General features: G+C 45.0%; 1 protein-coding gene across 2 annotated transcripts in view; it reads left to right on the top strand.

Moving 5' to 3' along the window:
- The window catches only part of LOC119455803 (solute carrier family 2, facilitated glucose transporter member 8), a 49,139-nt gene that overhangs the window by 4,082 nt on the left and 22,801 nt on the right, over positions 1-22,256 (top strand). Inside the window, exon 2 of one of the 2 annotated variants that reach the window (XM_049669331.1) lies at positions 5,728-5,997. The exons of the other annotated variant lie outside the window; for it this stretch is intronic. Within the exon in view, the coding sequence (XP_049525288.1) occupies positions 5,728-5,997 (270 nt within the window). The remainder of the gene's footprint in view (positions 1-5,727; positions 5,998-22,256) is intronic. 2 annotated transcript variants of the gene reach the window in all.

The raw sequence follows: 22,256 nt of genomic DNA, 5'->3' as shown, positions 1-22,256 counted from the left end.
AAATACGAAGGCATAGATGACGATTTCGTGGAGCTGCTGAGGGAGATATATCGAGACAACCAAGTACAAGTAGTATGGGAAGGCCGAAAAGGAAATGAAATGGTGGGAATTCACCAAGGATTGAAGCAAGGATGCCCTCTGTCACCATTGTTGTTCACGCTTTACGTCAAGGGCATAGAAAGACGACTGGAAAACAGCGAATTAGGTTTTGACTTATCCTACATGCGTAATGGACAAATGGTGCAACAGAAGATCCCTGGACTGATGTACGCAGACGACATTGTGCTACTAGCGGACAATAAAAAAGATTTACAGATACTTGCGAATATCTGTGGGAACGCAGCGACAAATCTAGGCCTTCAGTTTAGCACAGAGAAATCAGGGATTATGATCTTTAATGAGCACACGAGTAACTTCGTGGTGTCAATTCAACAGCAAGTAATACCCATAGTGAAGCAATATAAGTACCTCGGCGTACACATAAACGAAGGAAAGAATTACTCAAGCAACCACCAAGATAATCTGAAAATAAAGGGGAAGCGGAATGCAGCACTAATGAAACACAGAGCACTGTGGGGCCACAATAAGTATGAGGTGGTGCGTGGAATCTGGAAAGGAGTAATGGTGCCAGCGCTAACATTCGCAAATGCCATTATATGCTTAAAATCGGATATATTGGCGGGTTTGGAAGTTAACCAAAGATCAGTAGGCCGGTTGGCTTTGGGAGCACACGGTAATACGACAAATGAGGCAGTGCATGGAGACATGGGTTGGGCCTCTTTTGAAGTCAGAGAAGCACAAAGCAAAATTAGTTTTGAAGAAAGGCTCAGGAACATGGATGAAAATAAATGGGCGGCTAAAGTACACAAGTATCTCTACATGAAAAGCGTGGACACAGAATGGAGGAAGAGGTCAAGGAAGTTGGCAACCAAGTACAGGATAATCGAAACTGTAAATAGACAACCAGGGGTCATCAGAAAGAAAGTGAGAGAAATAGAGACCGTGAATTGGATGCAAAGAATGGAAACGAAAAGGACAATGGAGATTTACAAGAATGAGAAGAAAGAAATTAGAAGGGAAAATCTGTACGATAACACAAAGGGCAGTGCCTTGCTATTTGAGGCTCGAGCCGGTTGCCTAAGGACGAAAACATATCGGAACAAATATTCGGAACTAGATGAGACATGTGTATGCTGCAGTAAAGATCCAGAGACCATTCAGCACATCCTAATGGAATGCGACGGGATCCACCCAGCGAGAACCGTAGGTAACGTGCAACTCCCAGAAGCGCTTGGGTTTAAAGTGGAAGGAAACATAAACAGATCAGCCGTAGAGATCAGCAAGAGACGATTGGAGTACTGGTGGAAAAAAAGTAGGGAAAAGATGGATGCGACCTGATCTCTTAAAATCATAGGCAGCGGTACAAGGTAAATTTTTGAAAAAGAAAAATATTGATAGGTATACAAAAATGCTAGATAAAGAACATGTATAGTATACCTGATTAAATCAAGAAGGCTAGGTGACTATTTGTCACCGCCCCGTTTCAAAGGGGATGCCAATAAATCATCATCAATCATCATGTCCAACGCGGGTCGCACAGCGGCAAATCTTCGAGGAACGCTTATTATCTACCTGAGTGTCTACTGATCTTGAAAATACGTATCCAAGTGATGAGACGTACAAGCTTTTGCATATAATGAAGCGATCTTGCATCAAACTCGGGAGCTGAGTTTTTGCACGCGCAGATTTATTGACGGACGTGAAAAATGCATAGAACCCTAGCCATAGACAGCTTCGCTGTAAAAGGATCACCTCGTGTATCTAATTTACAGAGTGGAACTCTTTTCATCACGGCAGTTTGAAAGATCGTGTGGTGTTTCATCGCAGTGGCAGGGTACTCCCGCGGCGACGACCACCAAAAGCCTCGAGCACTTTTGCAGAAAAAGGTGGCTATAGTTCGCCCTGGTGCTCTCCACTCACTCTATACGCGGGAAACCGTTACAGAAACTTGCACGTGTTTTGGCGCAGTGCCTGCGCGTGACTGAGCAGGCGCAGAGAGGGGGGAAGGGGAAGGGGTGGCGTGGGCGCAGGAGTGTCTTCGTGTTATTAGAGGCATTGTGAAGAATCGTGGGATATCCGGGCGACCAACAAAAACTGTCCCTCAAAGGTTGGGAGAACTCGGTTCCGGCGCGGAATTCGCGGACGTTAGTGTGGACCGTTGCTCTATTCCGCTAAAAGCGTTCTTCAGCCGCAAGAGTCGGCAAGTGTATAACGGCGCTGGCCGGGAAAATTAAAACCCGAGGTACATATGCGCGGCACCGGGGGCTTTCAGCAATCGTACCAGCCCTAAGCGGAGAGCAACCGCACCGCCGCCTCCTCCTCCTCCTCCTCCTCCTCCGGGAATGGAATACACAAGGAATGGTCGTAAACGGTAGGCGGAACGATCACTTGGGAGGAAAGAGACACCTTTCTCTATTTAGCCTTCAAAGGAACTTTTTTGTAAACACGTGTAAGGTGATGCACTTCAGTGTTCAATGCGGTAAGTGTTTTACTTTGAGCTAGCTAACAGAAGAAGACGATAAGGCATACGTAGCGATCTGTCTGTCGCCTTGTCTGTCGCCCTTCAGCAATGTGTTTGTGTTGTGCGTGTATATGTGTATGTGTGCGTGTTCGTGTGTGTGTGTGTGTGTGTGTGCGCGCGTCATCGTGTGTGAATGCATGCGTTGTCCCTCATCAGAAAATGACCTGATTCAATTCCAATTATTTGCACTATACAAACTTTTAAATCTATTAGCGTGCCACTCTTTTGCCCCTTTAAGGATCATTTGCACATGCATGCGTTTCTGCGTTTGTTATGCGTGCTTGTGTGTGTCTGTATGTGTGTTTCCACGAGCAAGACATTGACATTGCTGTGTCCGTCCACAATAGGGTTTTTTCTTTACAGCGTACGAATGAGCATTGAAACCAGGGACGAAATCGGGTTTTTATAGTTCAGGCATTGCGACTGCGTTGTGTTAATATCAAGCCAACCCACCAGCATTTTGTCTCCTTTCCTTGAAATACACTATTCTTCTTGCTTATTCTTGCAATCTTAAGGAAATGTTTTTTTTTACTTGTATAAGTTCGCCATCTTTTTTTATGCGCTAGAAAATTAAAATATCCTGATGTCTCCGATGAAAAAAGTTCCACATTATGCGGCTATGACTGCGTAAACAAACAGTAGCATCTCGAGTCAGCGCAGGGTTCAACTACTTGCCCGATAAGCTCGTCTCTCACGTGCATCACGGCCATACAGGCACATTTCCCTTGTTCAGCTTGTACACAAACAATAAAACATGATAAGTCAAGCTCGCGAGTTTTCGGTGGCTCCCAGCGAAGGGTTATTGGGCAACCCCATCTCATTGTACCCGAATCATCCCAAGACAGAAGCAACGCAAAACTAAACGTGTAGGAGAAGTGGGTAATCAGGAACACGTGAGCATTGTTTTCACTGTCACCGAAAGCAGAAAACGCTGGTTCAGTCAGCCCTCTTTATTGCTTTCTACGGACTCAGCGACAGCTGTGGAGAGCGCTTTAAGCCAACAGGCGCTAGTTTCGAGAAACAAAGCTTACAAACTATGTTGTCACAATAATTTCCCTTCTCAACAAACACTTTTGCAGTATTAGCGCGCTTACAGATTTCAAGGTCTGGCTTCGTCGTTAGGTCAGCCACTGACATTTTCATAATTTCAACGCAATTTAGACCGCCTAACGCACCCTCTTTCGCGGGTGAATTCGTGTTGATGGCAGTTTCTAAGGTGTCCTTGCTCAATTGACCACGTTCTCGCCTTTCCATTGCAAAAAGTGGGAAATGCTAGTCATCAAAAAGCCTCACGTGTCTTCTTTTATGAACTGAAGGAGCAATGAAATGTGACCACTACACAGTTCTACTCATTCGTCCCACTTGCTTTAAAGCAAAGGAACGCAAAAGCTTTGCCTCGCTATGCGCTGCACATTTCTCGCTCGACAGTGGATGCGCTATCTCCTAAGAAACGTTCCTCTCTGGAAATACGGTGGCGCTAAACCTAGCCACCGGATGAGGCATTTTTTTACGCCTTGCTTTAGTCTGCTCTAGAATGTGGTGTGCTTCGCTTGTCTTGCCGCCTCATCTCCGAGTGCATAGGACTACCGGAGAAAAGGCTCACACACAAAAAAAGTGTTTCGTCCTCGAGAATACAACCTGGGAAGTTCTTTCCTTTCATTGCAAGCATTTAAGTAGGATAATGCGTTATATTCTCCAGCATTTCTAAAAACACTGCCTTCCGTTAACTCATGTCGCTCGCTTGATGGGAAGCGTGCGAACACCAACGTGTTGGATGCTGCAAACATATCGAGAAACAAGCAAGGAATCACGAGAATGCACAGGATAAGTTATTTGTCATCGTTCATTGAAATATATCAATACAAAAATAATACAAATACAACGTGTATGTTGGCATCTATATGTGAAGCGAAGCAATCGTGAAGCGGCTACCTAAATGCTAGCCATAACTAAACGCGATGCCTTTATCTTTGTTTTGTGGAATTTGTAATCTTAGGCAATGTTCACGCATTACGCAGGTCACAAGTTAAATGTCATGCCATGCTTGCGTTTCTGAACTACACACTTCGAAAGCTATTCAGAAATTCATCCGCCAGCGCAGGTGGATGTCCGTTGTGTGACGTCGGCGATGTTTGATTTTTGTCAGGAGAATAACGGTATATATTTAGAGGTGTACGCGAAGAGAAAAACAGCAGATTTTCAATTTGCACTTTGTGTCACAGTGCAGACATCTAAAAATAAATAAGGCTTAATAAGCAGTTATTACCGCTCTGTCAAGGTGGCACGCCCCTTCTGGCGGATTTGCCAGGAATTGACACATGCGCAGTGGCCCGAGAAAGGGAGTAGTCCAAATATAAAAAAAAATGAAATAAATCATTTAATACCATGCGGTATTACATTAAGAAGCCTTTGTGCATTAAATATATCTCCGAGGCGACACGTTGTGCGCTGCGCCACTGTGACTGCGTAATAATGTGAGCATGCTTTATGTCGGCCTTTATGGTATGACTACGCACAGCAGAGATGTTCGCACCTCTGCTTTCCGCGTCACATGCAGCGTTGTATAGGCTAGGCGCGCAGATAACCTATGTATATATATATATATATATATATATATTCTTTCTTATACTCATTTTGTCCATTGTTGCCTTTACCTTACTATTTATGCATATCCCCCTATGCTTTCTCTACCTTCATTCTCTGTTTCATGATATGGTTGTGACGAACACAAAATTGTGCCCCTCAGGTGCTCTTATTATTCTTATCGTTCATGACAGCTCCTTGAAATTTAGGAAGCAATCAGGCCTCATCAAACAGGCGGAACTGCTACAAAAGTTTCTAAATGAATCATAATGCCTAATTAAAATATGCTGCTGAAATTAACGTGAAAAAATTACGACAGTTTGCAAATCTCCAACTAAAATAAAAAATAGTTAGGACTACCCGAACGTAAGCACGGTCGGGGTCGTCTCAGATTAGTATTAAATTACGAGACTGCAAAATCCGCAAGCAGAAAGAGAACGCGGGCATCCTCTAATTAATGCTAATAAATGTGGCTTTTGTCCTGCAGCGTGTTTGCTTTGGCTGGTGGCGACAATGATTGTGACCTGCCGAATGAATCTTGTAATGCATACAATTTCGCGCAGTACCCAACAAGCCAGCGGATGCCTTCGCTCCACCAGCCGCCGTCGACACTGAGCCTGCGGTCCTCAAGCGCCCGACTGGTTCTTCGAGACGGCCGCTCTACCTTGCAGTGTTCGCTGCCTACTTGGGGACTATGGCTTTCGGCTTCGCCATCACCTACTCCTCGCCGGCGTTGCCTGACCTCCGGCCTAAGATGAACTTCACCGTCGAGGACAGCGCCTGGTTCGGCTCGCTCGTCAAATGCGGCTCCATTTTCGGCGGCCTGCTCGGAGGTAATTCATTCAAAGCAAAGGTAGGGGCGTGACGGCTTGTCAGGTGCATAACTCCCTCTTATTGTGTTATGTTGCTCTCAACGCGTCTTTTAAGTCTTTCCAGTGAAGCGTGTTTAATATGTGTGTGCATTTAGTCCGAATTACTCATTCTTGTAATGTAATCCCTTTCCGAAACCCAGCTAAATTTCGAAGCTGTGGTTACTCGAAAAAAAAAGTTGCCAAGACTGAGTTTGTACCTAGAGCGTTCGATGTGCTCGAGGCGCGTCGCAAGCTAGATTGTTCTGAGGAGGTTGGTGTCCTCAAGACGACATGTCTAACGGCGTGGACGATGGGCAATCGAGACTAACCGATCCCATCCCCTTCGCATGCAATGACAAGCTCAGACGATAGCGAAGTCCTTGACACAGAATTTTCGCTCGTGCGAGTGCGACTTTGTTCTCAGTGTTGTAGCCACGTACGCATTGACGGGTAAATTTGCTGGCTGCTGTAAATATAACTAGGAAGGAAGTCGGGAGGCTGTTACAGCTTGTATATTTTTGCCTCTATCGTTACGACATCGGTGGTTTGAAATATTCGAAAGGAATCTTATTGATCTCGCTTTCCACATATTGTGGGATTCACAGTGAAAGCGAGATCTGAATGACCTGCGAGCATTTTACAGCATTTAAATGACCCTTTATCTTTTCTTCGGCCTTTTACTACCATAAATGACTGCCCGAAAGCAAAAGGAACAAGGCTGCGTGATAACCGGGCAGTACCACCGGCTGCAAGCGATCTACAACCCTCGTTTCGAGCTCAGACGATAGCGAAGTCCTTGACACAGAATATTCGCTCGTGCGAGGGCAGCTTTGTTCTCAGTGTTGTAGCCACGTACGGATTAACTGGTAGTTCCTGGCTGCTGTAAATATTACTAGGAAGGAAGTCGGGAGGCTCTGATAACCACACGATGCATGCAATTGGCAGTCGAGGACATCTGTTGTAAACTTTTGTGATTTTCCGCGCTGAATGATACACGCTAGAAAAACTCTAGATACGCATAGAATTCAAACGGGGAATTGATTTGGTGAACAACCAGTTATGGATCGGTGAATATTTGTGTAAAAATGTTATAATAAAGGAACATTCAACAAGATATAGAGCCTGGACATATAATGTCACCTCAAAGGCTTCTTTATGGCACATCGATCTGTTAATAGAATGTCGAAGTATAATTCGCGGATTCATTCATTCACTTTCTTTTCATTAATTTATCCACTGACCATTTGCCACCTCATGCGTACGCGTTCTTCACGAATCCTCGAAAATCGGCACTCCCCACTGTGATTTCCGTAATAAACCTGAACGTAAAATGTTGGCTAACAGATTTCTCTAAAGCACGCCGATCTGTTATTAAGGACTCTTTTATTTGCTTTATTTTCTTTTTATATAATCATTTGGTATGTGTCACTGGGGTCGCACTCGTTCTTAGCCAATCCTTCAGACTGGGTATGTTCGGTTGTGACACAAGAGATAAAGGATCCTAAAATGTTGCTTGATACGTGTCGTACAATCGTTGCGCATCGACAAGCATCGTAGAACACCATCGTCGCCGTGACATCGCTGGCACTGTGCATGGGCCTGATCTGGAGTTTGTATTTCGGCACAGTTGCGAGCGATGTGGCCCAAAAATGTACAAATAGATTAACAATAATGCTGTGACATTTGTGTTGGATAAACAAACATTACACGAAAAAACACTTTGCACAGCATGGAAAGTAGACAACATTGTACGCATCATCATTGCTTGTAAAACATTTCATTAACCGCTTCTGCAAAACCTCGCTTCGCGTAGATTCCAACATCTGTGGGGTATATGCAAATAGTTTTTATTTTCAAGTTGGCACGTCTGCTATCATGCACCATAAGATGTATTCATGGGCGCGTCGTCAGTCCAAAGCGATGAAACACTGTATGAAATGCAATTGAGAAAGTGGCTCAACGCTTCCGACGCTTAATTGGACCGTGACACTCCGTTCTCGACACGCTGACTCTCTAGGATACAGATAACTGTGCGTCGTTGAAGTACAGTCCACACACGGTAAAACGTGCTTACTGGTTTCTTCTGCTTTGTCCGCAATTAAATCTTCCTTTTGTAGTGAAGAAGAGGAAGAAGTGCTCTTGCGTCTGTCGCTGTGCGCACCATCAGCGTTCGTGGACTGCCTCGATTGCGTGAGACGTCCAATAAATCGTCATATCACATTTGGTGGAGGTGCTGCCATCCCCGACCTCACCCTGGAACTTCGCAGCCGAACGTTGCCGACTGCTTCAGCCGCTACCATGCTCGAGCCTACCGACAATCCGCCAGCAGCTTCCGCCACGCCCATCATTTGCGGTGCCGTCCAGCGGCAGCGGGACCCCCCCCGTCTTCAGCGGAGCCGGTGAGACTGACGTGGAAGATTGGCTCTCTACCTATGAGCGCGTCAGTGAGAACAACAAGTGGGATGACCCGACGAAGTTACGTTCCGTCATCTTCTATCTTGCTGACGTTGCGAACCTCTGGTTCCGCAATCATGAGCTCGGCTGAGGCAGCGTTTCTACTGGCACGGCATGTATCACTTCGTGCGCCAGTACGTACGCGCTTGCACGGCGTGCCAAAGGCGTAAAATTCAACAGCGCCCTCCTGGCGAGTTACAGCCGCTCCCCTGCCCGGCCCGGCCATTTGATCGCGTCGGCATAGACCTATACGGGCCACTTCCCTACAGTTCCTCGGGTAACCGATGGATAATTGTAGGCGTCGACCACTTGACGCGCTACGCCGAGACTGCCGCACTTCCGGCGGCTTCTGCGCGTGACGTTGCCTTCTTCATCTTGCGGAACTTCGTTCTTCGACATGGAGCACCACGCGAACTGCTCAGCGACCGGGGGCGTGTGTTCCTGTCCGAAGTAATACAAGCCCTTCTCGCTGCATGCAGCATCGTTCACCGCAAGTCTACCGCCTACCACCCGCAAACGAACGGCTTGACAGAGAGGTTCAACCGCACACTCGGTGACATGTTGACTATGTATGTTGCCTCGGACCACAGTAACTGGGACACTGTTTTGCCGTTCGTCACGTATGCCTATAATACCGCCACACAAGCTACCACTGGCTTTTCGCCATTCTTTCTGTTATATGGCCGCGAGCCCTCGTGTACAATGGACACCCTGCTCCCATACCGACCCGACGCTTCTGAATGCACGCCAGTGTCTGAAGCCGCCAAATACGCAGAGGACTGTAGGCAGCTCGCCCGTACCCTTACGACCGCCGCCCAAGGTCGCCAAAAGCTGCGGCATGACAGTAACGTGCCTACACCACATTTTCCGCCTGGTTCCCTTGTTTGGTTGTGGATCCCACCTCACAGCCCTGGCCTTTCAACCAAACTTCTTGCACGCTATGATGGTCCCTACCGCGTCATCGACCATACCTCGGCTGTCAACTACGTTGTCGAGCCTGTGACGCCATCACACGACCTTAGACATCGCGGACGTGACACGGTTCATGTCAGCCGACTTAAGCCATACTATGACCCCCTGATCCTACCTACGCCGTAGGTCGCCAGGATGGCTCATCTTCTCTCCCGGGGGCCATTGTAGTGAAGAAGAGGAAGAAGTGCTCTTGCGTCTGTCGCTGTGCGCACCATCAGCGTTCGTGGACTGCCTCGATTGCGTGAGACGTCCAATAAATCGTCATATCACACTTTCAACACTTACATCTGCTTGCACGCACAATGCTCTGCACGTACCAACGCAAAGGAGTGTTGCGGACATTTCAAACGGACATGTGCTTTAGTGATGAATGAGCTGTAAAGGTTCTGCAGCCAATTTAGAAAATTATTAACGATCCAATATCGTTCGAATGAGGACTCCAAAGCAACAGATACGATATTTACGGGATTCATACCTTAATAATCGCTGTGTACGTTTAGGGTGAGAATGTACACCGAATTTCAATATATTTGGAACTTGTTGGCTGCAAGAAAATTCACAGAGGTCACAGATCATATCGCAACTTCTTGACCAATTGTTACGTTCAAAAACTACAACTGTACCCATTTTTTTCTGCTGAATGCATCATTACTTGTTGGCCCGTAACTCTTCTTGCCTCGTTCGGTCTTGAAAGCCAGGAATTATTTAACACACAACGAAGTATATGAACGTAATGAAATCTCTACGCATTGTACTTAGATACGTATGATGAAAGTGGGGGCCATGACAGGAAGTCGAAACCATGACCTCCTTTTGTGCAGCCTAATGTCATAACTACCAATTTCACTCCAACTTGCATTTCTCTGAGGTAAATTTGTTCTTTTTGTAATTACTTTAATTTTGGTCTGCAAGAGCATCAATTACAGGTGTATATTGTTCACCCAACTAAAGCACGGCACGTAATAGTTCAATGTGCTTTTGCGGGTCGAATGGGTAATGAAAACAAGAATGTCTGTACGGAGCACGACGAGAAATGTCTTAAAGTTATAACTTATCCACGTGACTAGTTTCTGGTAAAAGCAAATAACTCTACAAGTTAGCCACACCGTGACAGAAGAAAGGGAACAGAATAGAGAAAGAAGATGCTTGGGCAAGTTGTTCTTGATATAGGTATTGTTTTGATGATATAAGGCTGGTTGCCGGCCAGAACGCCGAAATAAACTTGTATTCTTCAGCGTAAATTTGCTCATATATATATATATATATATATATATATATATATATATAATCACAACCACATGAAGTCAACAGACAATGAAGTCAAGGAAAGTATAGGGGTAATTAGCCACGGTTGAAATCGAAGTCTAGAAAATAATGAAGACAGGAGAAATGAAAGTGGACGAAAAGATGACTTGTCGCTGATGGGAGCCGACTATGTATTGTCTGTGCAACGCAATGCTTACCAATTAATTAAAAGCGCCAGGCCAGTCATTTGATTGGACGTAAACACAAAACCTCAAGAAGCTGAATAATGGAAATTATACAGCAAAAGAACACTATCACCGCTTGCTCAATATTTCGGCCTAATTCTCCTAAAACTCCGTCTTACGACCCAGCTTGGACGAAAACGTTTTCTTCCGCAACATGTCGCACTAAGCTCGAAAAATGCTTGGTGGGCTCATCACGAAAAGGCATAGCCGGAGACCGGCACTTCTCCGTCTAACATATCGTCGTCCTGAGGGTTGAACAGGACCTTGATGCAGGAATATATGGTACTGACAATTTCCAAGCGATGCGGAACGAAACATGAGAATAATTCTGCTGACACACTAATACACAGAGCATATTACCGTTCCACTTAACGCCTGCAGACGTTGCCAAAAGCACACACATCGCAATCTTCCCCAATCTGTCAGCAGAGGCAGTGAAACATTCTTCCGTTATCCTAAGGTCAAGCACTTGGCTCCTGGAAATCGATAATCAAAGAGCGACAGTGTCACCTCTGCTTCTTTTTCGAGTGCCTATTTACGACAGCAGCAACAGGTCAAGGCTACTTCGGCACTCAGAAATAAGAAGAAAAATCCCACCGAGCAGAGCTAATCTAGCACGAAAGACTACAGTTAAGTCAGCTCATCTCATTAGCAGGTGTCTAGTTGACTTTCATAAAAGCTCGAGCAATTTCATCGAACAGTGACACAGCATTGGGAACTTAGAGCGATTCATCAGGCGTGTTTACAGCGACAGCAGCAGCACACCCCCATCGTTTTATGAACAACCTCTACGCCACAGGCATATTGTTTTGTCAGCTACATTACTGCCTGTTGTGGCATCCTAAATTCTTTCACAGATGCCACTACACGAGTCTGCGTAACGTACTAACGTACAATACCCCGTACAAATTGTCAAGCGGTATTCTGAGCACAACATCGATGTTTAGTGCCCCTTGCCCCCAAAGCATATTGCCGCCGCAGCACGAATTCGGCCTACTCTGGCGGTAGTGGGGATAAATTGTTCCATCGCCACATGGTGATCGTTAAGGTTACAGATGAGGATATAGGGGTGACCTTATAACGTCGCAAGCATAATAATGACGACGGTGTAACTAAAATGATGGTCTGATGAACATGACAAACGATTAAAGGTATTTAGCTACTTTGGCATTAAAATCACAAGATGTATATTAAGCAGTATTCTTACTGTCACATCTTTTTTTGTCAAAAAAGTGTTCAACCCCAGCAATTCCGGACATCGCCTTTAGTTCACAGCTTTTACACCACGTGGCGTACGGACCTTTAAGATTCGAAATTCGCGCGATGATGCACGAAGTGTACTGGACGATAACGGAATACACGTTTTAACAATAAAAGAAAAAAAAGGGGGACCACGCCAACAGCTTTCACCGTCCAGCATGGACGAGCGCGAATCAGGAATGGCTGATCTGATAAACGCCGAGCGTATAAGACGAGCGGCCAGCTAGTCTACTGTGAATCAGCAGTTTTGCTGCTATTGATAGTCGTTTAGAGGCTCAGCCCCGCTTCGAGAAAGCGGGTGCAGAATCTTGAAAGAGCGGCCTCTGCCCCCCCCCCCCCCCCCCCCCTTCCGTCCATCTTTTCCTCGTCCAACTGTTTGCCCGATCGAATCAGAAAAGAAAAAAATGCCCTTTTATCGCTTCATTTCTCGAAAGCTGATTCTAAAATAATAATGTAAGCTTGCTAAATGGTCGCGATGGGCGCATGTTTCAGGATATGCAGTCGCATGATTGACACCTTTAATCTCGGTTGGCCTCAGTTTACGAGTCCATTTGCGCATTTGCGTGCAGGTGCCTGATCGAGTTATGTTCACTGCCACGGAATTTCTATTTTTTGAAGGCGAAAGCCTTAGGTGCATGGCTATATTTTCGGTGCCATTGGCAGTGACCTTGGCGAAACCGCGCCATAACGAAAATGGCCGACACCGCAAAGAGTAAAATCACGTCAACAAATGCTCGGATTGACGTCAGTTTTCTCAGGGAGGATCCTGTGAACAAAATAAATTAGTGGCTTTGTAAAGAAAATTTGCTACTTTTCAGCCGAACACCTTTTCTAAGCTCTTGGTAAGCGACGGGTGTAAATGCAGAAAATCATCTGTAACTGGTCAGTGTTCGATCGACCTGCTTCACTGCACAGTGGCATAGCCAGAAATTTTATTCGGAGAGGGGGGGCTCACGTTGCAGCGCGGCCTCCTCCTTATAGAATTGGTCGAGAGATCAAATACATCAATAGTAACTGCATTGCCATTGCCAATGTCATGGTATATTAGAGGCTGCAAACAAACTACTGAGTGCTACCCACTGTGAAGTAAAATATGTATTTTTTCATAAAGAATGTATTCGTACGTCCCAAAAATTTGTGGCAGAAATAACTGATATCAATGCTTCCGCGTTTTTTTTTGTCTATTTAATTAGTAAAGAAAATATCACACGAACTTTAGAACATCAGAACATCATAGAATATCAGTTCCAAACCAGCAAATCAGTGCATACAGCTGGTGCGAAAAACGTAAAGGCTATGAAAAGAACAAGTTGAGCACAAATATTTTGATAAATCTGTCATTAAAGAACCTTGTTTACTTTTTTGTACAGTCGCAAGCAGAAGTTTGGTGACCATGGCATCAGCAAAAAATTTAAATATATTCAAGTGCAGCTGCACGGCCCCGAATTAGCTTAATACGTTGTATTGGTCCATCACGCGCACGTAGGCTGGCGCTCTTGATTACAGCTGGAATGCCCAGGCTTCGAAGGAAAAAAATAAAATCGTGGCAGCAGAGAGGCTCGGCCTTTTTGTACCGACGTGGGAGCGGCCCGCTACGTGCTGACGCGCGTTCCGAGGGACCGTAATAAAGCTTTATCATACCATCATACCATACCTTTTATTCACAAACTTTGGCTCGTGACTGTACATATGCAACGGCCAGGGAAAAACCTCAATGGCGCTGTCCTTCGTTGCAATAGATTGCGAATGAGCAGTTGTTACCGGTCGTGTATTGTAATTATACCGATGTAGTCGCAACAGTGAGTAAATATAAGAAGCAGGAGTTCTGCAAGATGTACATTAGAAATGCGAAAATAGAATGGAATATACAAGTGCGAAGATACAAGTTGATAAAGGGCACAAAAGTGTCACTGGTAACAAAATGCACTGTTTGTATACACAAAGCCTCGCAACAAGATGTTTAAATATATGTATAAGTATCCAATAAATCCAAGTATTTAAGCAAACGTCACTGTATGTAATGCGTCAAACAAGACAAATAGACATGTTGCGCAGTCACACATAGTAGTAGCTTTACGCATAGAAAGACAGACGATCCAGGCAAGTACAAAACTGTGATCGCAGAAATCGTGATATGTTCCAGAAGGACCACCTGTTGGGCTAGTTGGTCTAACCTAGTTTCTTTCAGTTTGGCAGAACAGTTTGGTTCTCCTAGAAGCTGACAAGGAAGGTGGATTTGTTGTGATGCCGAAAGGCATGTTTAATGAAAAAGCCCAAGCGGCAGTGGACAAGAACTTTGTGGCTGTTTAAAAAAGTGCAGTGAGGGTTAAGACTAAGGTCATCAAATTTGGTAAAGACTTGGAATTGAATGATCTTGCTAGTGCTATTAGAAATAGTAAGGGGAACAGTCTGAAGGTTTTCTTTTCTGCAAAAACACATAAGGTAGATGCCCCTTTCAGAACCAACGTGAGCGAAGGGGGGGCTTGGCAAAAGAATGTTAGTCAGTTTTTACTGAAGAGCCTTAAGTGACTCACGGTTGTTGATCCTTTCCGCGTGAGGAAATCTGAAGAAGTCACGGAATATGTGAAACACAACGAGAGTATAGATTATGGCTTGTCTGTCGACGTTGAGGACTTGTTTTATTCAGTACCTCAAGATAAGCTTTTAGTTGCTGTTAGGAAGTGCATTGAACAGAGTGGCGAATGCGATTTCTAAAACTCCGCTTGCTTGTCGGTACATGATTTTTTAACGCTTTTAGAATTTTATCTTAATGTAACATTTATTGTTCTTAACGAGCAGCCCTTTCTGCAACGTAGAGGAGTGTGTATTCGGTTTTGCGTGGCTCTGATTTTATGCGACATATTTTTAGCTGATATTGACAGTGTGCTTGATTTGGCTTTTAATGGAGGGAAGGTATTCAAAGTGTTTCGGTACGTCGATGACTTTTTAATTCTTTTAAAGAAAGAGGAATGTTTCACTGCCCCTGGGAGTATTTTTGATGTTTCTATTCAAGCTGGGCAGGGTTTGAGTTTCACTCCTGAATTGCTTGGAACTGAGGGGTTACAATTCCTGGATCTCAGGCTAAAATTTAGTGCAGGCCATGTATGCTGAGAGTACCTCCCACGGATTAAGAAGTGTCCCCTGCCTTTTGAATCTGCCCACTCTAAAATAGTAAAAAGGGGCATCGCATTACAATGTCTGAATGCTGCGCTCCGTAAGTCATGCCCGCATTCAATGCAGCATAGCGTTGACAATCAGATTGGTCGCCTATTAGCAGCGGGATTCCCTGAGTTGCTTGTTGTTGCGGTGGCCGAGTCTAGATCCTGCAGAGGGTAAAGAACAGAACTGGAGCGGAAAGAGCTGAGACCCAGCGATGGATGGCGAGACCCGTAGCCATGCCTTATATGCATCAGGTCTCGCACAACCTGAAGAAGGTTGCGAGCAGGCATCGTATTCCTGTGGTCTTCACGGCTCCTAATAAGCTATCCAGGCTCTGCCCTCGAATTTGCGGGGACAAGAAAGGAGGTTACCAAACCAGCCACGATAGCCGCTTCGTGGGGTGTGCGACAGGAGTGGCATACTCCGTCCCCTTGTTGTGCGGGAAGGTGTACATCGGCCAAACCGAACGGTGCATAAACGACCGGCTCAGGGAGCATGCGCTAAAAGTTAAGAAAAAAGAGGACAAGTATGCACATTTAGTTGCCCACATCATTACGTGTGGTTGCGAGGCACGATTTTATGAGACCACTATCTTAGGCAAATCTGCAAGCTACAAGGCTCGAGTGGCTCTAGAAGCATTCTACATCCACAAGAACTCAGATATTTGTATAAGCGAAGCGTCAATTCTTTTGCACAGTGCCGAACTGAACTATTTGAACTGTGTTGCCTGAGGGAGATAGTACTGTTAACTTTTTTTAGATTTCTTTTTATCACCTCGCATGGGAAAGGGGCGTGACACTGGTGTACGTGGTTCACCTTAGAAATCGGAGGGTTTGTTGACTGAAATAAACGGTTGGCAGTAGCGCTTGTCTGCGTCTGTCGTGTCTTCGTGTGTGTTGTGCGTACTTTTTTGCGCTATGTCTGAAAGTAACTCGTGATATGTACTTGACCATGCGGCGGTCGCGACAGCACCATATGGGTAGATAATAGAGGAATAATGCAAAAATCACTACTAAAATGTGTAATTTAACCGCCTGCAGAGCGGCGACAAATTTTCTGCACCCAAAATTAAGGAAGGGTATTTCTTCGGCTCAAAAAAGAAGTAAAAGCGGGTAGCTAAAAAGGAAAGAAAAGACCCAACGAAAGCCACAGATGATGCGGCAAGTTAAACTACCCAATATCCGAGTGTGTTTGTTGGGAAACGCCGCGAGGGCCGGGCTTTCAATAAACAAGCTTGCTAAAAATTTGTTAATGATGTCCTCGTAATTTTCGTTTTCACACGATAACTTTGATCATGATGCTACCTGTTTGAATAAACAGCGATAATTTGTGCGGTTTTAGAAACTAATGAACAGTCATACGAGTTCATAATTACGCGTTTATGGACCTGAAGGAACAGAACCTTTACTTGCATTGATTTTTGCCGCTTCGCTATCTAAAGGACAAACTTCACTCGGGGGGGGAAGTTTAGTGAAGCGGTCAACGACTTCGGACACGTTGATGCCGACGTCTCTGTGGACGTCGGCATCCTTGTCGAGCCAGACCTCGTCGTCCGCAAAAAAGAACCGCCTCTAAAACAGGCCGTTAACTTTCTTCTGTTTTCTCTTATTTTACTTTGCCTGCCTAACCACGTGTTCTTCAGACATTGTAGAGCGCAAGTAGTTTTTCTAATCTCATGTTAAAAATATACTATCTGCGCTTGAAGTGGTCACTGGAAGGGTGGCTAGAACCTGAAGCCGTTTCTACACATTTACACAGAACCTGCAGTCGCAATGAGAGAGGGCATCTATTCCAGTGCTAAAAACTAAAAGTACTCCTTCGATGTCGTTGGCATCCTTGTTTAGGTACCTTGCACAAAGAGTAAACTGTTGGATACCGGCAATATCCGTCGTTTCGTCAGCAAATATGGAGAAGCGGCCTGCACCATTTACTTTTGCATCTAGGCTTTCTTTGATAATTTCACCACAAATTTCTGTAATTTGGTTTTGTACATCTGGACTCAAATGCGAGGTATTATTGGGGCAACATCCAAATGGTTCTTCAGATATGTATCTCCACAATCAGCTCGCAAATGAAGAAGCGCTCTGAAAATACCAACATTTTAAGAGGGGATTTGCTTAAATCCATAAGACACTGTCCCTATGGCCACGGAGAGCCAGACCTTGTCGTCCGCAAAAAAGAACCGCCTGAAAATAGGCCATTAACTTTCTTCTGTTTTCTCTTATTTTACTTTACCTGCCCTGGTCCAGCTGATTGATCACATCGGGCGCCCTTCCTGAAAATGTTTGGAGAAAATTATCAGCTGCCAGCTGGCAGTCACGGTCATATTTAGTATTTTCGTGTGTGTGGAAGATTGCGAGCGCGGGCTTCCATTTCTGAAACGGCTTGGACACGAGGGTTCCAGTGCGCGCGTGTTAGCTCAAGTTTATAAGAACATTAAAGCCATAAATTTCCAGAGTTGAAAATCTAAAGCACGCCTTTGGAAATGTCAGTACACCTTTCGCGTCATAAGTTTATGGGAACTTTATACCCATTAAGTTTAGGAATTGAATTCCATGCGCTCCGTAGATTCCCCGGCCGCTGCGAGATGCCGCAGTGCGCCCGCTCGCTATCGAAATACCCTTGAAAGTTTGTGCTCGGATGGGGCTCCTTGCGTTATGCGAGTCCAGGTGCCAAGGGCGCTGCGACGAAATCCAGCCCGAGTTCGCAATGTGCGTGCTGAAATGTCTTTTCGAGCGTGAAAAAGACACTAGACAAAATCCAGAAAGATTCCCGGCGCCGGTGGTCGTTTTGGTCGGCGGTGCATGCCAGCACGAAATATTTTTTTTTTTTTTTTTTGGGGGGGGGGGGGGGGTCTGAAGTCCCATCAGTGCTACTACTGCTATTACTACCCCTACTGCTACTAGTATTGCATTATTACTCAATGATTATTATAGAGGGAGTACAACAACAATAAAAGCTTCACATGAGATCCAACGCAGTGTTTTAGCATAAGTGATGCGAATGTTCCATAGCGATTATAGAAAAGTTTTCATGTGTTAAATTTGCCGATTTTACGCAGATTGACAGTGGAATCAACATTCTCTGGCTTACTTATCGTGATTATTTTTTTTTCATTTACCATAAACCACATCTCCACTATTAAATCACTTAAGCAAACTTTAGTGGACTCTGGGCTTGGGCTCCCGTGTACTGGTGAGGGATAGTGCCCCTGTATACGCGGGGCCTCTCTTTTCCTCGCGCCACCGGCACCGCCGTTGGCCGAGCGTCGTCACGCGCGTGACAAGTGATATAAGTCGTTCTACTCGGCACAGAGCAGAGAACATGGCCGGAAACAACGCCGGTATACCACTTGCTTCAGCTCTTGTGCCATCCGTATCGGCAAAGGCGCGTTCCCACCACGGCGCCAGGAAGCACATCTGGCCGCTTAGGCCGGAGCAGCGGTCTCACTCCTATCGCGTGCCCTCGAGCAGTATACATGCTTGCCCTCGTCGCCGCGCAAAACTATCTGCATGGACTCTGAGCATGACGGTATGCCGCGCACCGGGGCTGCGCAACTCGCAATGAAAGCAGATGAAAGTGGGAAAGCTGTTTACTCTGTGCCGTGCAGACGGACCGTTGTCGTCTACAGTAGTCATTAATGCGAAGCATTACATGAGCATGAGGCAGAAAAGCCGGCGTCGTTCACAACGAGTGGTATCAAAAGTCAATGTGACATCATCAGCATCTTGAATGAAATCAGTAGTAATATAGAAGATAGTAAATGGTATTACAACATCAATTAGTAGTAATTATGGGTAGTTATTGTGAATTAAGGTGAATTACAGTGAAGTGAATTAAAGTTACAACAAGTTAGAGTAGGGTGACTTAATGTGGAGTCAGTGAATTAAGGTGAAGTAAACTAAATTACAATGAATTAAATTTGGTTAAGGTGGACTAAGGTGGATCACCATATTAACTCCGTAGCTACTTGGCGATGAGTTCTGATGGTTTGGTCTGGTGATTAATGAAACGCAGAGAAAAAGAAAGTGAAGGGAAGGATCGCAAACGGTTGTATACTTAAGAAGTCTTTATTGGTAATGACTAACAGAAGTCATAATGCTTTCGCATTCAAATCACGTAGGGATACTTAAGGTACAATTTTTTATGCGCATGGGCCGCCACAGGGCTATCGCTTTAAACCCCACCGCGCCTCTACCCACCATATAACTCTTTGCAGTAAACCTTCTCTGTGATAGCGTTCATGATCCAACGTTAAAACCCGCCGTGTTTGGCTACGTCATAGTGCACAGCTATCGCTTTAATATCAACAATCTTTTTAATCTTCGGCGCGAACGTCCGTCACATCCAATTATCCTCGCGTTGCAACGGCAACCTCCGCCAATTCCGAGTTGCACCCTACCGCCCGTATATTTCAGCCGGCAGCATGTTGCACTGTCAATGCTTGAAGGGGTCTGCTGCGTCACGGCGCGAAGCTCCCCTCGCTAGAAACCGGCGTAGTTTCTGCGCGCGCTAGGAGTGCATGTTTATTTCCCCTTAAACACTACGATTAGCAACATCTAGGTTTTAAAAAATTTAATTAAACTATAGGCTTTTACGTGCCAAAACCAGGATCTCATTATGAGGCACGCCGTAGTTAGGGACTCCGGAATAATTTGGACCACCTGGGGTTCTTTACCGTGCACCTAAATCTAAGTACACGGGTGTTTTCACATTTAGCCCCCATCGAAATGCGGCCGCCGTGGCCGGGGTTCAATCCCGCGACCTCGTGCTCAGCAACCAAACACCATAGCCACTCAGAAACCACGGCGGGTCGGAACAGATAGGAAATTGAAATGAATCACATGCATCAAAGTTTGCATTGCGAGTATTATCAAGTACAGTTTAAGTTTTTTTCTTGCACTTCTTTGACAGTCTTTGTGATGACTTCAATTTCCTGTTTTACGTTTAGGCTACTGACACTGCACAAACTATATTTTTGTCTAATACGGAATACAGGCACCAGAGTGCGGCATAAAACACTCGGTAAATGAGGTGTAACTTTGTTGGATACATTTCTTGCTATGGGTAATATAGGAGCTCCCCTCTGCAAATATGTGTCTTGGGTCAGAGCGCTCATGCTGAAAGTGGACTGATTGTCCGCGCTTTCAGTGGAGCTACAGAAGTGACTGTGAAAGCCTTTCGCTGTTTAAAGGTGTATAAGCCTTTCGATGCCAGGCGCCTGAATTATGCACAAAGAACGCGCTCGTCCGGAACAGAAAAGTCGCAAGCATTATGCCAAGGTCGGGATTACCTTCTACGGGTAGTCGCGTCCTTGACAAAAAAGAAAAACGGGGAGTAGTGACAAGTCATTTTAACGACGGGCGGTCGGTCTTATCTGATCACACATGACGACTTGCGGCAACGTCCGCGCTTTGTCGGGAAGCTGTGATAGTTCATTCTTTAGAAAGGGTATTTATTTTTTCGCCAAACGTAATTACGTCATCGGGGCAGATTTAAAAATATAAAGGTCACGAGTCAGGCAGTGGTACCTAGGTGAAATGAACGCCCGAGAAAGATGGACTTGTAGTGGCTTTCTTTGGAAGCGCTGATAACGTTGCAGTTTAAACCACAATAGAACTTCGTACACAGTTTTTTACAACAGGTTAACAGAAGGCTACTCAGTCGTGATATATTAAAGTTATAACTTTTAGCAGAGACACTCTCACATGACTTCAACATATACAATAAGGGCTCTGTAATTTCCACCGTGACTTAACCTAGGTACGTTGGCGTACTTCATGTAAATTCCAGTCAGCCTACTCACATATACCGCATTACAATCACATCTACCATGGCCTCGGCTACATCCCAAGAAGCAATTGTTACCTTTTCATTGCTAAAGATTCGGTAGGCGTAAGACAGGCCAAAATCCGGAATATGAATGCCCTGTATGGAATTAGCATGGAACCTTCAGTGATATGAACGTATGCGTTACACTCGAGTCTGTCCAGAAACGGGCAAGTAACATTAATTACTCTGATTATTCATTTATCATCAGTGTTAATAAACAAAAAGCTGCTGAGCTTCTATCGCGGTTTGCGTCGTGAAGTCACCTGACCTTGCACAAGTTCTACAATTCTACGCTCTAATACTCCATCATCAAGAGCTCGGCGCTTGTATCTCATATAGCTAAAAAGCAGCTGGCCTTCAGAACGTATAGTCAGCATCCAAAGCTTTGCACGTCTGAAGCTGAAAAAATATTATATTTCTACGCCTGAGGCACGCATCGTGGCATTCGGATTTACAGCGTATCTGGGCTAGAGAAAACAAAAGTTTTGCTACTTACTGGCTGTGGGCGTAGCTGCGTTGAAAATGAACTTATTCGCAGAATCTCGGGCCGCGTAAACTTTGACGGTGACTGTGCCATTGAAACCTGTATTTCTTTTCTGCACACATTTTTTAATGAATGACCTTCCAGCCCACGTCATGCAATGCTTACACCTGGTTAATTTTCAGGACAGCCATCTCAGACATGTTTAAATATAAGAACTGAACTACTATGTAGTACGTCATTATTATCACCAATGAGGTGTAATAAATTTGTAAACAAATAAAGGATATAACATTGCCTATGAAATTTACTCAAATCTCAGGACTACTTCAAAATTTCGCCTGTCAGTTCAGTTCAGTTCTGTTTTATTTCTTAAAGACCCCTTTGCTAGGGGTATTACATAAGGGGTGGGTACAGTTGATGCAACAGAAACCAGGTATTCAGAAAACTACAAGAAAGCTACATTTCGCAGTGCATAAAAACAGAGAAGGGGGAAAAATGCCGGTGAAAAAAAGCTGATTATTTTTCAGCCACCAAAGACACATTTTCGAAGAACGATGTCGGGCAAGTGATTTCAGCGACGTGGTGGGGAA

The sequence above is a fragment of the Dermacentor silvarum genome, chromosome 6 (assembly GCF_013339745.2).
Source record: "Dermacentor silvarum isolate Dsil-2018 chromosome 6, BIME_Dsil_1.4, whole genome shotgun sequence".
Lineage (NCBI taxonomy): Eukaryota > Metazoa > Arthropoda > Arachnida > Ixodida > Ixodidae > Dermacentor > Dermacentor silvarum.
This window is presented reverse-complemented; position numbering and strand designations above follow the sequence as displayed.